The sequence below is a fragment of the Thunnus albacares genome, chromosome 20 (genome assembly GCF_914725855.1).
Source record: "Thunnus albacares chromosome 20, fThuAlb1.1, whole genome shotgun sequence".
In the NCBI taxonomy this organism is placed as follows: domain Eukaryota; kingdom Metazoa; phylum Chordata; class Actinopteri; order Scombriformes; family Scombridae; genus Thunnus; species Thunnus albacares.
Window position 1 is genome coordinate 16,796,887 of NC_058125.1, and position 17,573 is coordinate 16,814,459.

The following is a 17,573-nucleotide window of genomic DNA, read 5'->3' on the forward strand; positions in this document are numbered from 1 at the left end:
TACTGCAGTCTTTCCTATTTTCTGAGAGCTGAGAAAAAGTGTTGAAGTGTGACTTTGATATGTAGTACACTCTGATTACACTAATTTATATTATGTGAATAACTTACAGCTGCAGGCCATAGATCACAGAAAATGCAAATGTGTTATATGGATTTTTTTTTTTAAAGAAAACAGAAGCATAAAATATTATTTTCTGAAAAATGTGCTTGTTTCTGTGTGTTTGCCTAATGAAGAGCATCAACTGGAGGTCATAGTTCACCCAACTTTTTGTTTTTCATCACCGCCTGCGACCATATCCCTAACTCAATGCAGTGCACAAAACAGTGCAGGCATGGAGAGTTGGGGGTGCCAAGCACATGTATGCCCCATTATCCACACACACACACACTCAAACACACATACACACTCACACACACACTTTGCATCATCAAAACATCCTTAACTGTTTCAGTATTGTCAGACTGCTCTGCTGTAGATCATTACAATGCATCATTAATTAATGAAGGTATTCAGAAACTGCGAGACTCTTTGCATCCTAAATGGGCACGGATGTTAACTTTTAGGCTGCCGTGGCTCGTGCAACAACAGCCGTAAACTTTAAAGCTACTCACCATTTCAGCACACGGTAGGTGAAAAAGCGTCAATCTGTGAAGTAAACATGTTTTCACAGTTTGGTTTGTCCGGTGAACGGGATGTAGCCGAGGTGCACCGCTTTCTGTTTAAACCCTTGCAAAAACATCCATTGATTTTTTTTGTCCTTTCTCGGGAAATTTACGAGGAAAAGGATTTCGCCATGCGAATACAGACAGACAGCGCATGCGCAGCCTTGCGGTCCACCTCGGATGCTCTCTGCAAGTCCTTAATCATAATATTGGACTATTAACTTTTAAAATATTAATTATTGAGCTTCATGACATAGTGTGAGATGTAAGTTAATGATATTCTACAGCATAAATATAAAAAACTGTAAAAATACAGTAATTTTTAACATAGTTTATGTTATTCAAATTATCAATCACTCAAAGCTTATGGGAACATTAATATTACTGGAATAATCGTGTAAAAATCCACTTTAAAAGTAAGGTAAAGTCACTGAATACTTATTTATTGACCACAGACATGCTGCGCAGTCCTATAAGCTGTAATATTATGCAATATTAAGTGAACCTCAGGAAGTTATAATATGATGAAGGGCGATAAGGTGACTGTTTCCTGTTTAATTCTGTTTAATTCTATTTCTAGTGTGTTCAAGGTGAATATCAAGTTTTTATTGACCATATATTATTTTGTGGGAGACCACATTTTATGAGTTTTTATCTTTTATCATAATATCCTTGTGTGAACTATAGACCCCTTAAATTAATATTTTACAGCATAAGTTTAAAAATACATAGGAGATCAATTGCAACAAGGTCATAAGGAGATATATTATACTAGATATTATTTACAATGCTGATAATAGTGAATGTGTTTTAGGTTAATAAAGCTTGTAGTGTTTAATTAGTCTGTGTCTAATAAGCACAGTAGCCCAATGGGTCTCCCTATTGTCCATTTCAGATGGCATTTAGTAGACTACATTACACTATAGGAAAGCCTAACAATTAGTGTAAGCCAAATAGCTGAAACAATTAGTCCACGGATGGGGAATCAGGCTGCAGAAGCCCAAAGAACATGGCGCAAACAAAAAAAAAAATTGCGCTCCTTGTAAACACGCACCCAGGCGCCTCATTACCAACTGAATGAATGATGAGCTGTCAGGTAACAAGTCTTGAGGACGCATGTCAATTTCCTTTAATGTTCTCAGCTACTTGTTAAACATGAAAGGGGGTGGGTGAGGGTATATAAGACACCCCTAATCTCCCAGTAGAGGAATTTGTCATTAACCGGCCTAAAACATGCACTCATTGGGAGCTCTGAGTGTTGCGCTGCACGCATCTCTGCTGGTGCTGCTGGCTCAAGGGATTCATAAAGCCAGAGATGGAGTTTATATGAGGTCGCTGCATCGTTTTTCCCTGATGGACAGATCAACCGGGTATCACCTGCCAACCTATATGGTGCATCTCTACAGGAATTTCAAGTCAAATTTTTCCAAACCTACGGATATTATGGAGCAAGATGCCGCAAAGCAAGCAGACACCGTGAAGAGTGTGATGGCTAAAAGTAAGATTTTGGTTTATTCTTCTCCAAAAAAAATAGGCCTGCTGGAATTATGATTGAGATGATGGCAGATGGAAACGACAGGGAGAAAGGTGTATATGTTATTTCAGGTTTTGAAGCTCAGGTCACAGTTTTATTGAAAGGCTCTCTGAAATGTTAAGTTTTTTCTGGGGCTCAAGTGTTGTCCTGTCAAAGCTGCGTGCCAGACGACCTCAGAGGGTTTCAATCCACATCCCGCTCAGGGGGTGAATAACCATGCAGGATCAGCGTGTGAAAAGGCCGGATTTCTGTCTAATTCTCAAAGCAAACCTCTTTTTTCTTAAATAGGTGATGTTGATTAGATATCTCGCCAGACATCCCCCTATACAAATCTCTTGTCAGGTCAAATCAACAACTTCCCTTAGTTCTTTTTTCACACTTGGCTTGATTAGATTAGAGCTCGGGATTTAATGGTGGCACAAGTAGCCAACAGAGGACAACCCTCCCTGCTGCTGGACCCAATTTCACATCGCTGCTAGGTGTTAGAGTTATTACCTATTTGTTTGACTGAGGATATGCAGAAGCCAAGAAGAAGCAAAGATGTGTTAAATGATTGGTTTCGGCCTGGGTGTCTGGTTTGAGTGGATTAATAGCGAGGATAGTTTTGCATTTTTGATCAACAGTCAAGCTAAATAGGCCGATGCACTGGACAATGCAGATGTTAAATGTTTAACATGCTTTAATCCTTTAGATTAATTTGAACCACACCTGTTCATTGACTCACAATTGCCCCCATTCACAGCTGTGGGTGCAGCCCCAGTTGTCCCGCACTTTAACAAATCTGACTGGATTATTTTTTAAGAGCCTTACGTGCTGCTTTGATTGCTGAAATCTCCATCATTACAAGCGTCAATCATAAATTTATATTAATGGTTGTCAAAAAATATATGTTTCCCCTTTTTTTGTCCTTAGACTTGACTTTGCAAAACAAAATGGCTGGGCCTACAAGTGACCATTAGCCTACAACTTGCATATATTATAGACATATTCCATTGATGCCATATTTTTTAGATATATTACTTCTGGAGTAGAGATGCACCATATTAACATTTTTTTGATATTTGTTGACTCAAATTTGGTGGCTCCTTTTCAGCCAATAGAATATTTTTGTTTCACTGCAATACCACCGTGTAGGTGAGAAAGATAAAATATTTTATTATGGTATCAGGAATTTTAAATATTAAATAAAGAAAGTATTACATCACTGAGGGAGATGAACTTGAATTACCTCAATTTAAACAATATAACATTTATTTGGTGTAACAGTTTCAAACATGTTAGCTGTTATATTTTTTCTACAACAGGTGGATTTTTTCTCTCTGGCACATTAATGTGTCATCACATCACATATTAGTCACGATACAGATCTTGATATATAATACTGATAAGCTGATGCATTGTTTACCCTTGTTTAACAGTTTGCTAAATATCATGAAAATGTTTTTCTTTTCACCATATTAGGTTTGGTGTACAGACATAGGCGCTGGGTGGCGACCTTTGACCTCCACGCCCTGCTGGCTGATAAACAGATCCAGGCAGCAGAGCTGAGAATCAGACTTCCTCGGACATCGAGTGCTTCCAACATCTCCGTGGAGGTCTATCACCAGCATGGCCAGACGTGCCATACGCACAAGAGCTGCCAAGAACAGCAGCTGGTGGGGCTGCTCACTGAATCATCACTGGTCACTTCATCACAGAGTTGGAAAGTGTTCAACATGACAAGTCCTCTCTTGAGCTGGCTCAGGGAGAGATCGACGGCGAGAATCCGACACAAGAGAGTGTCGAGAAGAAGGAAAGCGACGAAGACAAAGAGAGGCCTGTCGCTTCCTGATCAGCCTATCCATGCGGCGAGCTCGAGAAGGGAGCAGGATGTGAGTGACCGGGCCTTGTTGGTTGTCTTCTCGCACACTGGCTCTGATGAAAACTCAAAGGCCAAAGCAAGCTTACTTCATACAGCTGAACAATCCAAGTTCTTGTCCCCCGCCGAAATCAAAAAGACCCACTGGCCAAAGAGGCGCAGGAGCAAACGGGGTCAGAGAGAGCAAACAGCGAGAAGCCCGCACGTGTCCAGAAGAGGGAGTGAAAAACCTCTCTGTCGCAGAGTCGACCTGCATGTAGACTTTAATCAAATCGGCTGGGGGTCTTGGATCATCTTTCCTAAAAGATATAATGCCTACCGCTGTGAAGGGTCCTGCCCCGGTCCTCTGGGAGAAGACCTAAATCCAACAAATCATGCTTATATGCAGGTAAATGATGCAGCTTGTTCATACATGTAGTGGAAAATGTGTGATGGCTGTTTCACAAGTACAGTTGTTGAGATATTTGCAAACATGATACACACAATCTGGAACTGTTTAACTTGTTTGGGTGCCTGTACATCCAAAATAGTCTCCCTCTTATGAATTTAAATCAGCCTCAATGGTCTACAGCAGACATTACACCCTTATAATTAAGTACAAAAAAACAAACAAACAAAAACAATTAAAATTGAAGATACACACCCGGAACATAATTGGCTTTGTTTAGAGAGAAATTGTATTTTGAGACTGGAATTATCTGTTATTCTACTGCAATCTAACAAAAATCCTCTGTTTTGTCTTTTCTTTTTCCAGAGTTTACTGAAACATTACCACCCTGACAGAGTGGCATCGCCCTGCTGTGCCCCTACCAAAATGAGCCCATTAAGCATGTTGTACTATGAGAACGGAGAAATGCTACTTCAACATCACGAAGACATGATTGTGGATGAGTGCGGCTGCCAGTGAGAGCTACAACCACCCCCGAGTGGCCTGTGTCGCTGTACAACAGGACAAAAACGCTGCACAGAGGCAACCAATTTCTGAAAAAAACAAAACAAATGAATACACTTAGCCAGACGGGAAAAAAAAGCTCTTTGATATTTGTCGCTGTGCACTGTAAGATTGTAGCTGATCTGTGTGCAGAGATAGGATTTGAATTTGTGATGTGAGCTCTGGTTTGTAAGGAGAACATTGTTATTTGAAGATGTGCTGAAATACAAACTCAACAATAGCATCCAGTGCTCCAGCTGTGTGCAGTTTTCACGATCGAATGTACAAGTTTATTCCCCTTAACTTATCGATTTAATCAATGTAAACATGAAATGGCAATGTTGTTGAATATTCCAGCACTGTTTTTATTGTACTCTACCAATTGTGTAACTGTAAATTAATGTATATGTATTGTAAATATAAAAAATGTATTTATGTACAATTTGCAAATGGATTATGTATTTTGTTATATGTTTTATATTACTTGTACTTATACAATAGTTGGCCTTTGCATGAGTACCATCCAAGTTTATCTGACCCTTATGCTACTCAGTACTTTTTTGGTACCTACCGAATTGTGTACATAGCTGTAAGTATCAAAAACTGTACATTCGAAGTACAAAAAGCTTCCTTCAATTCCTTGCTCAGATTTGTAAACTTCTTCACTTATTCACTGATCAAATATTTCCTGATATAATCAAAAATGTTGCCAGTTTTAGGCAATTTTATTTAGGAAAAGTTCTTGAACAGCTGCCTGTGGTTAAACAACACTTAATATTTGAGTGTTTGGCTTCTTTTTAAATGAAAAAAACAGGGTTTTGTAGAAAAATATGACTATATTTCCTCAAAAAGTACAAATTTGGTCAGCTATTGTCCTGGCACTAGAATAGGAACATTTCCCATAATATCCAGCCTAATAGCAGAGTGTCTGGTATGATTTGGTTTATGCTGTCATACAACAATATCCTACGCTTGCAAACATATGATAAACACACAATACATGTCCCTACTCAAATAATTGGCAAAGTTAACTACTACTGTGTGATACAAAAGAACTGACACACCAGAAGAGGTGGACTTTTCTAGTTTCACTGTTTCAGCCATCAACAAGTGAGTCCTAGCCAAACTCCCCCTCATGTTCACTAATTCAAAATAAAGCATTGCAGAGCGGAGGAATATCTAGCAAATACTGCAAAGTGGCAGCTAGTTGTAACAATGCTAAACTATTCTTCTAAAGCTGGAGAGCTCATTGTATTCAAATCCTTTGAAAAATACACTGACTAACCAGGAATTCACTGCAGTCATAACCATGACAGTAGTCAAACAGTGAGTTAGTTGACCAGCACTGGAAGGTAAGACAACATTTAGCTTCCTCATGTCAATCGAAGGTAAATATACAAAAAAAGTATTTAATTATAATTTAAAATATATTTAGAGATATTGCTTAAAGTAGAGACGAATATACAAAAAAGTATGCATGTTTTCTGCATATATTTTATAAGGCCTCAATACACAGCAGAATGTACAAATGTATATGTAGATACTCAATATTGACAAATTGAAACTGTAAGTAATAGTAAGTATTACTACTTGATGATGTGAAGTAATTACTTTGTTACAGCTTATTTGACTTATTTGGTTACTTACATTGAACTACATCGTCTGCAACTTGGCAGCGCAGGTTTGACACTCATGAATAGCCGGTTAGCTAGCAACAGTTAGCCTAGCTTGTATAGCTCATGCTTTACATGCTGTCGCCAAGCAACAACGAGTTGTACAAAGTGTCGTTGCTATGAGGTGTTTTTAATAGGTCTTACTTTTCTAATGAGCAAGGCAACTTTCAGGCGATTTGCCCTCACTGGGGCTAAAAATACACACACCAAATTTGACTGTGTGTGTGTAGCTAACGTTAGCTAACAGTGACAGCTGCCAGGTCCTGTAACAGTAGCTTCTAGTTTGGGTAAGTGGCTTCTTGGCGTGGTTTTAGTTACATAATGGCTGTATAGCGTTAACTATAGCTCAACATGCTGCATTTGTATTCGTACATGATTTTGGTAGGCCTGTTTTATACTAATTCATACCTCTGTGGGCATTTTAGAGGAAGGAAATGTGGTCCTTCCTTGCTGCAGGTCCAAAGCAAATAATATAACGTTAGAGGCATTAACCAGTCTCCTGTTGGTTTAAACTTAGACTTTCTGCTTTTATTATATGTCTATAATGACTGTATTGACTAGTAGCTTCAGATTTGTCTATAGATTTCAGGAAACTGTCTTATATTAGAGTATTACAAAGTACTACTTTGTAATTTAACTTACCTGAAAGCATAAAAAACAGCATTTTGGGGAACTATTAGGTTATTTCATTGGGTACGAGTTACTTATTGTTGAGATTCACTAGTTATTCCTAATTTGGGTTGTTCTCATTATTTAATTATTTCTAGTTGTACAAGTAATTCCTCAAAATGAGTACTTAAGTACTTTTACTTCTGATACTTGAGTCCAGCATACAATACTGCATACCTGTGTTTTTTCTTTTTATTTGAAAACCTTATCAACCTTAGGGGGTAATTTTTTGCATTGTTGTATTGCTATTGTACTGATCATTAAAAGATCCCTACACAGTGCACTTATAATGTAAATCTACAAGCCTCTTGTGCAAAAATCTATTTAAAAGTTTATCTGAAGCTATTATGAAGCTTCAGTCGTCCAAATTAGTCAAATCAACTAGAGATCTTTCAACTTTACTGTCTGTTTAGTGCCAAAGTCCCTCTGTATGTTACTATACTTCCACTGCAGCTCAACAGGGAAAAACTGTCCAGGGAAACAGAAAGAGGGAATTTGATGCTAAAAAGACTGTAAATGTGGCAGATATCCACTTGATATGACTAACTCAGACTGCTGAAGCCTCATATAGGCTTCACATCAACTTTTAAATGCACAAAATGACTGTACAGACACACTGTGGATTTTGGCCCCCATCACTTACACTGAAGGTGCATTTGAAGAGGATCTTTTAATGTCCAGTATGAACAGGAGGAATGATTACAGCAAGGAAAACCTCTTTCAGTGTTGATATGGACACCTGACTGTTGTTTTAAGACAGACTTGATCACCATCCTGTCTTGCTGCTGGATGGACATAACCAGCGATAAAGGACATTCAATACATTTTTTATTCTGTCACATATGATGCGGATGACATAAAAAAAAGCCCCAAGAGCACAGATAGTACCAATTTAATATTCACTCTCTGTAGTGAGTTTGTTAACTGCATGACACTGTACCTTTGTAATAATATTAGTTGCTGTGATTGTTGTTTGTCTGTCATACATCTAAGTGTAATGTTGCATGACATACTCGTAGGAAAAGTTACAGCAGAAAAAATGGCTGAGGCAGTCGCCAATGTGGCCCGAAGGATCAATGCGACCGTGGAGGAGGGGAAAGATACTTTGGGTAAGACTCCCTTCATATATTTCTCTCTCTGTCTCTCACTCTCTTTCAACAGTTTCCCAGCATATGAATGAATAGCACTGATTCAATAGCCTGGTTGATGCTATTTCAGATTTCACCAGCAGGTGGTGACAGAGGCTTAAATTTGTTTGCTTAAGTAACTATAACATGAAATCCACCAAGTGTTTGTGTATATATATATATATATATATATATATTTTTTTTTTTTTTTTTCTCAACATTCCCTGCTGTGTTAATGCTTGTTAATCTCATAATCATGTTCTTCTTCTCTGCAGACCTGTCAAATTGCAAGCTCATTTCTTTCCCAGAAGGCGTATTCAAGGTCTTGAGGAATGTTTCACAAAATATCCGTCTTATCACGTTGGCTGACAATGAGATGAAGGCCGTTTCCAGCAAATTCTTTTCAACCTTCACTCAGCTGAGAGGTAGTGGATAATACACTGCAGCTAGTTGACTCATGGACTCAATCTTCAAGAAAATATTGTGTGCTAATTTCCATGTTGTTGTATGCTGTTCACCTAACAACAGATAAGCAACCCTTTGATTTACTTGTGTTTTGAAATACTTTGCAGAACTCGACCTGCAAGGGAATGTTCTCACCAAACTGCCTGACTCCGTGGAAGAAATGCAGCATCTGATCAGCATCAATCTGGCTAATAACAACTTTTCCAGCTTTCCTGTGAAGCTTACTGAAATAGCCACACTAGAGAGGATTGACCTGGAGGGAAATAGCATCACTGGTAATACTGATATATGAATGCATGCTGTATGTGTCTTATATGACCTGGTTTGAGCTTTTGGTGACTGTTTTTTAATATTTTAACCCACAGAAATACCAGTGGAGAAGCTGTCTGCCATGCCTGCACTGAAGTGGCTGAACATGAAGTCAAACCCTTTGGCCACAGACACCCAGTGTGCTCTGAAATCTCCCCTTAAATTTGACGTTTTGTCTACAATGGAGTCCTAATGCCCTAAAACAGTATTTCACCACCCATAGACTGCATGCTGTGTGCCTTGAACTACTTCCATTGGATACTTTTGCGTGCCTGAGAGATGACAATACTGTAGAGAATACTTGAAGATAGCACAATGTTGTACAAGAATCAAGAAAACAGAGGCATTTAAAGATGGCATCCTACAGCTGGTGACCACACCCTGTGGCTCCTACTTTGTCGTCTCTGTATGAATTACAAAGAGCTGAAATTTATTTGAATGTGATGCATCTTTGGACATGAAAACAATTCATCTTTATACACCATTTGACATGTTTTTTTCTCAACAGAGATATTTGTAATGACTTATTTATTACTTTGATAGTATAAAGTTTTTTCAATTTAAAAATGATACTGTCAACTACACTGTCTCGTGTCATTATTATTCACTGGTTGTCAGATCCATTTCTGGCACCAAAGACACATGATGGCTCATAGAAGTGTGCACTGAAGCAAAATTCAGTAAAAAAGTGTATCTAGGACTGCAACTGAATATTATTTTCATTATAGATGAGTCTGACAATTATTCTTTTCAAATTATTATCAATAAAATGTTAGAAAATGGTCAAAAAAATAGCCCATCACAAGCCCAAAATGTTTAGTTTTGTCCAACCAACAGTCTGAAACAGCCCAAAATATTCAATTTACAATTGTAAATATAAAACAGAAAAGCAGTATAACCTCCCATTTGAGATGGTGGAACAGGGGAATGTTTGCTTGATAAATGACTTACATGATTAATTGGTTATTAAATAGTTGCCAATGAATGTTCCTTTTTGATTAATCCACTAATTGTTTTGGCTCTAGTTATCATGGTTCACATTCACAACAAGAAAATAACAAACGTTGTTTTACAAATAAATAAGAAGGTGGCTACAATGTAGATCCCAGTTACATTTGGCCAATGAGCAGGAAGAAAAACTATTAGAACAGTATGTTCTCCTGTAGTTCACTGTCAGGCTTCTGCACAGGGATCTATAGTTGGGCTCACACTAAAGTAAGCAAAATCCATTCTATTTAGTCACCAGTTGTGAGTTGGAGGCAAAGCAGAGGCTTGATTTAGTAGGTGATAGAGGAAGCACACACAGCAGCATAGACAATGATCAAGCTTTTAAACCCTCCATCTGTCATCTAGAGGCTGCAGATGACAGAGACTAGTCCACAGGAGAACCATTCAAAGTATTTTGCTTAGGCTTTTTGAGAATTCCTTAAATAGCAACACTGTTCAGTCTGGATTACCTAAAGCTGATGTTTGGGCTCACTGTTGCGATTCCATGGCATAGACACAGAAGGATATGATATATGGGGCATTCAATAATTCACCAGATCATTTTATATTGCTTTTCTGTATAAGACTTTTTTTAAAAATCCTATTTTATACGAGGGTGGTGTCATTGGTGTTATTGTACAGTTCTATGCCAGACTCTTACAACATCTACAAGTCGGCTAAAGGAGAATCTCTCCTGGCCAAGAGAAATATTTAGCAAGACTGCAGGCTTACAGCGTCACGTGACTGCTCTGCTGCCCAGGCGGTGACCTTTCATTGTGCATCTTGCTGCCCTCTGAATCACCGTGCTCTCATCATCTATATAACAGAGTAAAACTACAGACATTAAGGGCAATAGGCATTTGCTGTAAACTAGATTGTTCTATGCTAAATATGGCACCATTTCTCTGAGTAACCAGTACCTTGTACCATGGTAAATGTGACGTGTTTTAATTAGCAGTCTAGTTCCCACACCTGCTAACATGATTAGCAGTTTGTGCAGCCTTCCTGCAATATGGTGACTTTGTCACTCATTTAAATGTGTTACTTCCACACATTGAAGCTAGTGCGCTTAAATTTTTCTTCTTTTGCATACTTGAGATGCATTTACTTGTAGCCTAGATCTGTATTAGTGCGAATAATGGTGTAAATTGGCATCTGTATTAGCTACATTATATCATAAATTAAATGTATGTCAATCAGTGCAATATTATTCTCCTTCGTAACTTACTTTGACATAAAAAATCTGATATATAACAAAAAACCTTTGTACCTTTTGTACCATAACATGTCATTACCTTTAATATGCCATGCTACCTGTTTCTTAAAGGGATGGATTAAAAAAAAAGATGAGTAAAATATTTTTACACATACTGTTTCTAAAAATAGGTCCATAAGTATGTTATCAAATGATTACAGTGAAACTCCAGAGGCAAGAAGTCAACATTAGCACACCACCTAATCCTACCTGTTAATTGGTTTACAGCTAACGCCAGCTCCATCTGTTTTTGTCTGAAAAGAGCTCTTGAGAGCCCCAGCTTACAAGTGGGAAATGGAAAACAAATCACTGAACACGCAAAGACAGTAGAAACTTCAGATCCATGCCATGTGGCAGCCGTGGGAAAGTGGCAATAAGGAAGGATTAGCTGGTGATTGCTATTCTGAGAAATTCTGCTTCTCTCATTTGTTTCTTTACTCACTTCTTAGCTACAGATGCCAATATTTGATGTGATTAAAATTTAGTAACCATAGAGGAAATGACATACAGAAGCCAGCATGGTGTCATCTGGCCTTTACACACTTTGTACAGAAGACTTGCTGTCACATGCAGGCAGCTGTCAGGTAACCTCGGCTTAAGCAGTGCGCATGTCTGCTCCTCTTTCTCAGTGGCTACCTGTCAGTTAGTCCTCCTGAATTAGTGCACACAGACCACAGTGGGAGAGTTGTACACGGGACAGACATGAGCTTTACCATCGAGGAAAGGGGCAGGCCGAACACCCAGGAGTACAGGGTGTTTTTCAGTAAGCACATCTCTTTGAATGAACTTGTTTGAATCTTTCCTGGATTATGCACAGTTGCCGTACTAGCCTGTAGAAACAGCTTTTGTTCATGCTGTATTGGCTACTAGACTTAAAAATTTTATGATCTCACACTTTTATTATTCCTTTTCATAGAAAACTCTGAGGGCAAATACATCTCTCCATTCCATGATATACCGATCTACGCAAATGAGGCAGAGGTGAGCATCATGTGTCACTGTTAATGCTGCAGATTATTACACCTTCTGTTAAAAAAGTAAAGCTGAATTTGTTCCTTTTGGAGTGCAAAAGCTTGTTGTTGGGGCTGTACTGTATACAAGTACATTAAAATACCTTTTCTTGCATGTCAGTTTTTTATATACCTGTGGTTTATAGCTACAAATGATGTACTCTAGGGGACTAAACTGTGTCACAATACTGAGAAAATATATACTGCCCTTTCTTTCTTTTTTTTCCATTGTTGCATATTCCCTTTTAATCCCTCCACCCTACTGTCCTTCCTGCTGTTTTGGTTTTAGGAGCATGTAGACAGACCAATTAGTCTCCAACACTAGTGCAAGTTGTTGTGTTGTAGTGGTGGACAGATGCTTTTCTCTTAGCACCAACTGGGTGCCTTAATGTCTGTGCTACTGTGCTTTAAGTGACTGTATACTTTTAGTATAGGCTGATATTGTCATTGTAAAACTACATGTCAGTAATTACATTTTGCCTTTATGGTGCAAGAAATGGTTCACAATCGGTCTTAAAGGAGCCCATTTTGTGCCTATTATGGATTATACATGTGAAAAATAGTTTTCAGTACAAAAATATGCTGCTCTTGTCCATCCATTTTTTAGTATTCTGTTGGCAATGAGTCATTTATCTTTGGCTCACTCACTTTTCTAGGAACACTATCGCTCACTTAATAAATGGATGTCCAGTTGTTTGAGCACATACTGTACACTGGATACACCTACTATTTCTTTCAAGTGTGTGGAGTTTGTATATAGTACTGAAAAGCTTTGGCCTGTCTTTCAGCCTATAATCACTATTATGTAGGTCTTAGTGAGATAAGTTTCATAGAAATTCATCCTCAGGGTAACAAAACTATGTTTATGATCATCTTGCAGAATATTTTTCACGCCGTTGTGGAGGTTCCAAGATGGACAAATGCAAAGATGGAGGTATATATACATATTTTTGAAAGCTATTAATGTATTAATTGAATATTATGTCCTAATACTCAGCCCATAAATGTATACATCTTATAAATTAAGATGAAGGTGTAAATAGGGTGTAGAGATTCATATTCTTACTTTTGCCACTGACATGGTTTACATTTGTCTGCAAGATTTGGCACACAATGATGCTTCATGATATTTTATATTATTTCTATTTTGTTTTTGTTTTTACATATCTTAGTTTAAGATATCAGGTGTCAGTCTCTTCTGTTTTCATCTTTGTGTTTTTTCTGTATGTTTTCCCAGATTGCCACCAAAGATCCCCTCAACCCACTGAAGCAAGATATAAAAAAGGGGAATCTTCGTTATGTAGCGAATGTGTTTCCCCACAAAGGTTATATCTGGAATTACGGAGCTATTCCACAGGTAAGTCCTTCTTACATCATATTCAAACAACAAGAAACCCAACAATGTCTCTGCTCCATCAAAGACGTGCTCTCCCTTTTGACAGACGTGGGAAGACCCCAACCACAAGGACGGTGACACAGGATGCTGTGGAGACAATGATCCCATTGATATATGTGACATAGGAAATAAGGTATGTGAACAAGTCGAACTTAGATAACTAGAAACATGAATTCAACTGTTTGCTGCTTTTTCAAAAGTCCACCATCATTATTTCTCAGGTGTGCTCTCGAGGAGAAATAATCAAAGTCAAGGTGTTGGGAACTCTGGCTCTGATAGATGAGGGTGAAACAGACTGGAAGGTCATTGTGATCAATACTGAGGATCCTGAAGCTGGGGACTTTAACAGTAGGAAGAACCTGCAATGACATTTTTTCAACACTGCCAGACATTATTCCATTAGTTACATTTCAGTTTATGCTGATCTGCTTTGTTGTTGATTTCTGCAGATATCGATGATGTTAGAAGACTCAAGCCTGGATACCTGGAAGCGACTTTCGACTGGTTCAAAAGATACAAAGTCCCAGATGGGAAACCTGAAAACCAGTTTGCTTTCGATGGACAGTTCAAGGACAGGGTGAGCCTGTTTTTGTTGTTATTGTTGATGTTTTGAAAATTTTATACATACTCAGATGTATTTTTCAAACTTAAGTGATAGATAATGGAAAGGGACGTGTATCTTTAATCAGGACTTTGTATCTCATCTGTTCTATGAGAAAAATAGGCATCTGACAAATTAAAAATTCAATTTATATTAAGGTAAACATTTTAAGAGGGAAAAGGACATATGTTCTTATATCATTTGCATATCTACTTTATTGTTATAAATATATATTGATGCTTTTTTTTGGAAGATCAAAATGAGGAAAATGTGTTGTGTTTTCCAGGACTTTGCTATTGAAACAGTGAAGAGCACTCATGAGTTTTGGAAGGCACTGATCTCTCAGAAAACCAACGCTGGTGAACTAAATTGGTGAGAAGTTCATCCTCTTAATTCCATTATGCAAAGAGTATATGACAGTGTATGTGACAAGCACTATTTGTGATATTTCCTGCATTCACAAGCGGGAGATAAGTATCTCTCACTTTGTGAATGTGGACCGAACACTCGACAAGAAAGTGAGAATCAACCGAATCGCAATCCTGTTAAATTATAGAACATACAGCTGCTTGATTAATGGACTGTAAAATATCTTCTCACCCAGAACACTTCACAAGCCGGTGAGTAAGAGCAGAAAACTAAGGACACTCAGACTGCTGATAAATTAGTGATAAGTTAATAAATGCATTTCTAGATCTTTCTCGAAAGTTTTCTAGCCGTGTCAAACACTCAATAAAAAGAGATTGTCCAAAATCATCAGCTCTCCCCTCCTATCAATTGAGACACTGTAGGACCAAATAGTCAGGTAAAATGATATCTGACCTATTCCATCTCTGCTCACTATCTAGTTCAATCTCTGTCCTCTGGGAGGTGCTACAGCTCTTTGTCCACCAAAACAACTCAGTTTAAGAACAGTTTTTTATCCAGTTGCAATAAGGACTCTAATCCTCTAATCCCATTTTGCATTGTAATACATACAGCTCCACACTGTATAGGAATATTGCATATCCAAATATATATGATTTTTATTTATTGTTTAATATGTCTGCCTGTATGTTAAACTGCTGGCACTGTGTACTGAGCATTTCTCCATACTGTAAATAAAACATAATATTCCACCGACTCACGTGGCCATTAAAGTGAAGTGAAGTTCTGTAGGGTCAGAATATTGTTTTAATATAAGCTGATATTGTTTCCTTTGTTTTGTCCATTTCTTGTGTCAGCATGAACACCAGCGTCTCCGATAGTCCGTTCTGCACCTCTGCTGGGGACGCTGAGACTGTGGTTAATTCTGTAAGTTCTTTTTAATTTTAAAAATTCATGTTTAGCGGCCTGACAATCTATCCCTTCCTACTCTGAAGTATACACCGAAGTGATACGAAAAAAAGAAGTAATAGAATAGAGATGATAAACATAGCAGCATGATGCATAGCCTTCAGAAAAAAGGAAAGGATCATTAGTGACTGAAGACAGAGAAAAAAAATGCCAAAGGCCGTTTCTTTTGCTTCACTCCAGCTGATTCACTTGGCAACTTAAGGGTGTGGGTTTTTAGTTCAAACGGAGACCAGCATCTCATGACTTTTACAAAAAAGAAAACAGACCCCCAAGATACAACATGCTCTCTCACAGCTCATAATGAGGTCCAAATATCGTAGCTTTACACCTTCAAAGTGCATTTGTTGTGCAAAAGTAACACCATTTAATGATTTCATTAACTCTTTAAAGGCATCTGCTTTTGGAGCTGAAGATCCCATTCCAAGTTCAGGTGCGTGTGTGTGTGTTAGAGAGAGATAGAGAGAGAGAGAGAGAGAGAGAGATAAAGTGCATTTCTCTGTTTTATTAAGTTAACAACAAAATTCCATTTACTAAGAATTTTGTTGACACTTTATGACAATCTGCTTGATCTTTTTTCAGTTGACAAATGGTTCTACTATGAGAAGTAAGAAGAAAATCCTGGGCAGAAAACCATTCCTGCCTTCACTTCTTTCTTCTTTCAGCTGATTTCACCACCATCTAAGCAGCACATGAACTTGACAGATTGGATGTACATTTTATGTCACATTTTACATGTTTCTTCGTTCAAACTTGGGTGTCAAAACTGCTCATTGTGTGATTATGGTACATAATAAACTTCAGATCCTGTGAAAGCATTTTTATGCTGTTTCATCATTCATGTGGCTGGATGGTAACCTATTTCATGCTTGTAAGAACACTGCAATAAACCAAACTAAATCCCACAGTATTATGTGTTGTATTGACATAATTGACAGTATTACACACTGCATTGTCATTACCTCATAGACCTGAACTTACTCACAGATTTATATGGTGTCTAAATAGGAAAAAAACTGTAATCTTTGACAAGCAGCACATACACCAGTTTCTGTGCAGTCTTCCATCCAATAATTCATGTGTACATACAACATATTGCACTCTAGCCTATCGCAATTCCAATAAATGATGTATTTAATTTTCCTGATATGTAATAGCTACTTAACAGTACAAATTACTGGCTATTAAAGTCCTTAACTGTAATTGGATGAAGCCTGTGGGATGCTTCTGTAGGCTGCAATTACACAGTATGCTTCAATAAGCACCGCTGGCCTTTACAGTGTGGCTAGACACTGAGGTTACAGGAGTTAAGAGGTGTTCTTATGCACCTATAGGATAAAAAAAATGTACTATGGATTATAATGTGCTGAGTGGACATCATATTTTTTGTTGTGTGCTTAAAAACTAATATAGTTTATTCTATCAAGTGGAATAAAAATGTTAATAGAATAAGCTAAATTTAAGCAATTTTAAATCATTTTTAATAGCCTATTTATTTATTTGTCTATTTTGTATATAGATATTTTTACATACAATGGAACAATTAGTATCATGTTGAAATGATATTTTGACAATATAATATTGTAGAAATGTGTGAAGAGGAAGAAAAAGCCAGAGGTATGCATGGCTGGATTAACCTCCTATACGGCCCTGGGGCAAAAGTTTGTTGTTGGACCCCTGTTGACCCCCACTATATGTGATAGTACTCTGCAGATGAAATGATTAATTGTTTAATCCATTTTATACACAAAAATGCCCCAAATT

The 17,573-nt window shown here is 37.8% G+C and overlaps 4 protein-coding genes across 5 annotated transcripts in view; 3 read left to right on the plus strand and 1 right to left on the minus strand.

The window, feature by feature from the left end:
• Positions 1-818, minus strand: part of pald1a (phosphatase domain containing paladin 1a) — a 59,213-nt gene extending 58,395 nt beyond the window's left edge. Inside the window, exon 1 of the mRNA XM_044337132.1 lies at positions 612-818. The gene's annotated coding sequence lies outside the window, so the exon portion shown is untranslated. The remainder of the gene's footprint in view (positions 1-611) is intronic.
• Positions 365-16,631, plus strand: ppa1a (inorganic pyrophosphatase 1a). The gene is made up of 12 exons (XM_044337134.1): positions 365-625; positions 12,100-12,233; positions 12,387-12,451; positions 13,361-13,414; positions 13,718-13,837; positions 13,923-14,009; positions 14,098-14,224; positions 14,326-14,453; positions 14,764-14,849; positions 15,701-15,770; positions 16,203-16,242; positions 16,392-16,631. The coding sequence occupies exons 2-12, from the start codon at positions 12,173-12,175 to the stop codon at positions 16,418-16,420; spliced, it is 867 nt and encodes a 288-aa protein (XP_044193069.1). The 5' UTR covers positions 365-625; positions 12,100-12,172; the 3' UTR covers positions 16,421-16,631.
• Positions 1,511-6,140, plus strand: ndr2 (nodal-related 2). The gene is made up of 3 exons (XM_044337137.1): positions 1,511-2,160; positions 3,658-4,442; positions 4,809-6,140. The coding sequence occupies exons 1-3, from the start codon at positions 1,896-1,898 to the stop codon at positions 4,959-4,961; spliced, it is 1,203 nt and encodes a 400-aa protein (XP_044193072.1). The 5' UTR covers positions 1,511-1,895; the 3' UTR covers positions 4,962-6,140.
• lrrc20 (leucine rich repeat containing 20) lies at positions 6,668-9,812 on the plus strand. Of its 2 annotated transcripts, XM_044337136.1 has the most exons (5): positions 6,668-6,945; positions 8,347-8,436; positions 8,730-8,879; positions 9,027-9,194; positions 9,285-9,812. In XM_044337136.1, the coding sequence occupies exons 2-5, from the start codon at positions 8,367-8,369 to the stop codon at positions 9,419-9,421; spliced, it is 525 nt and encodes a 174-aa protein (XP_044193071.1). In that variant the 5' UTR covers positions 6,668-6,945; positions 8,347-8,366; the 3' UTR covers positions 9,422-9,812. The 2 variants fall into 2 exon arrangements, with proteins under 2 accessions (XP_044193071.1, XP_044193070.1); XM_044337135.1 differs by lacking the exon at positions 6,668-6,945 and having other exon boundaries at positions 8,328-8,436.
• Positions 16,632-17,573: the final 942 nt, after the last annotated feature.

What these genes read in the sequence shown, in the direction of transcription:
- ndr2 (XM_044337137.1), top strand. Translation starts at nt 1,896, where the DNA reads ATGCACTCATTGGGAGCTCTGAGTGTTGCGCTGCACGCATCTCTGCTG. An exon ending in GAAGAGTGTGATGGCTAAAA is followed by an intron (nt 2,161 to 3,657) that starts GTAAGATTTTGG and finishes TCACCATATTAG; the next exon opens with GTTTGGTGTACAGACATAGG. An exon ending in CAAATCATGCTTATATGCAG is followed by an intron (nt 4,443 to 4,808) that starts GTAAATGATGCA and finishes TTCTTTTTCCAG; the next exon opens with AGTTTACTGAAACATTACCA.
- lrrc20 (XM_044337136.1), top strand. Translation starts at nt 8,367, where the DNA reads ATGGCTGAGGCAGTCGCCAATGTGGCCCGAAGGATCAATGCGACCGTG. An exon ending in GGAGGGGAAAGATACTTTGG is followed by an intron (nt 8,437 to 8,729) that starts GTAAGACTCCCT and finishes TCTTCTCTGCAG; the next exon opens with ACCTGTCAAATTGCAAGCTC. An exon ending in GGAGGGAAATAGCATCACTG is followed by an intron (nt 9,195 to 9,284) that starts GTAATACTGATA and finishes TTTAACCCACAG; the next exon opens with AAATACCAGTGGAGAAGCTG.
- ppa1a (XM_044337134.1), top strand. Translation starts at nt 12,173, where the DNA reads ATGAGCTTTACCATCGAGGAAAGGGGCAGGCCGAACACCCAGGAGTAC. An exon ending in TCTACGCAAATGAGGCAGAG is followed by an intron (nt 12,452 to 13,360) that starts GTGAGCATCATG and finishes ATCATCTTGCAG; the next exon opens with AATATTTTTCACGCCGTTGT. An exon ending in TATGTGACATAGGAAATAAG is followed by an intron (nt 14,010 to 14,097) that starts GTATGTGAACAA and finishes ATTATTTCTCAG; the next exon opens with GTGTGCTCTCGAGGAGAAAT.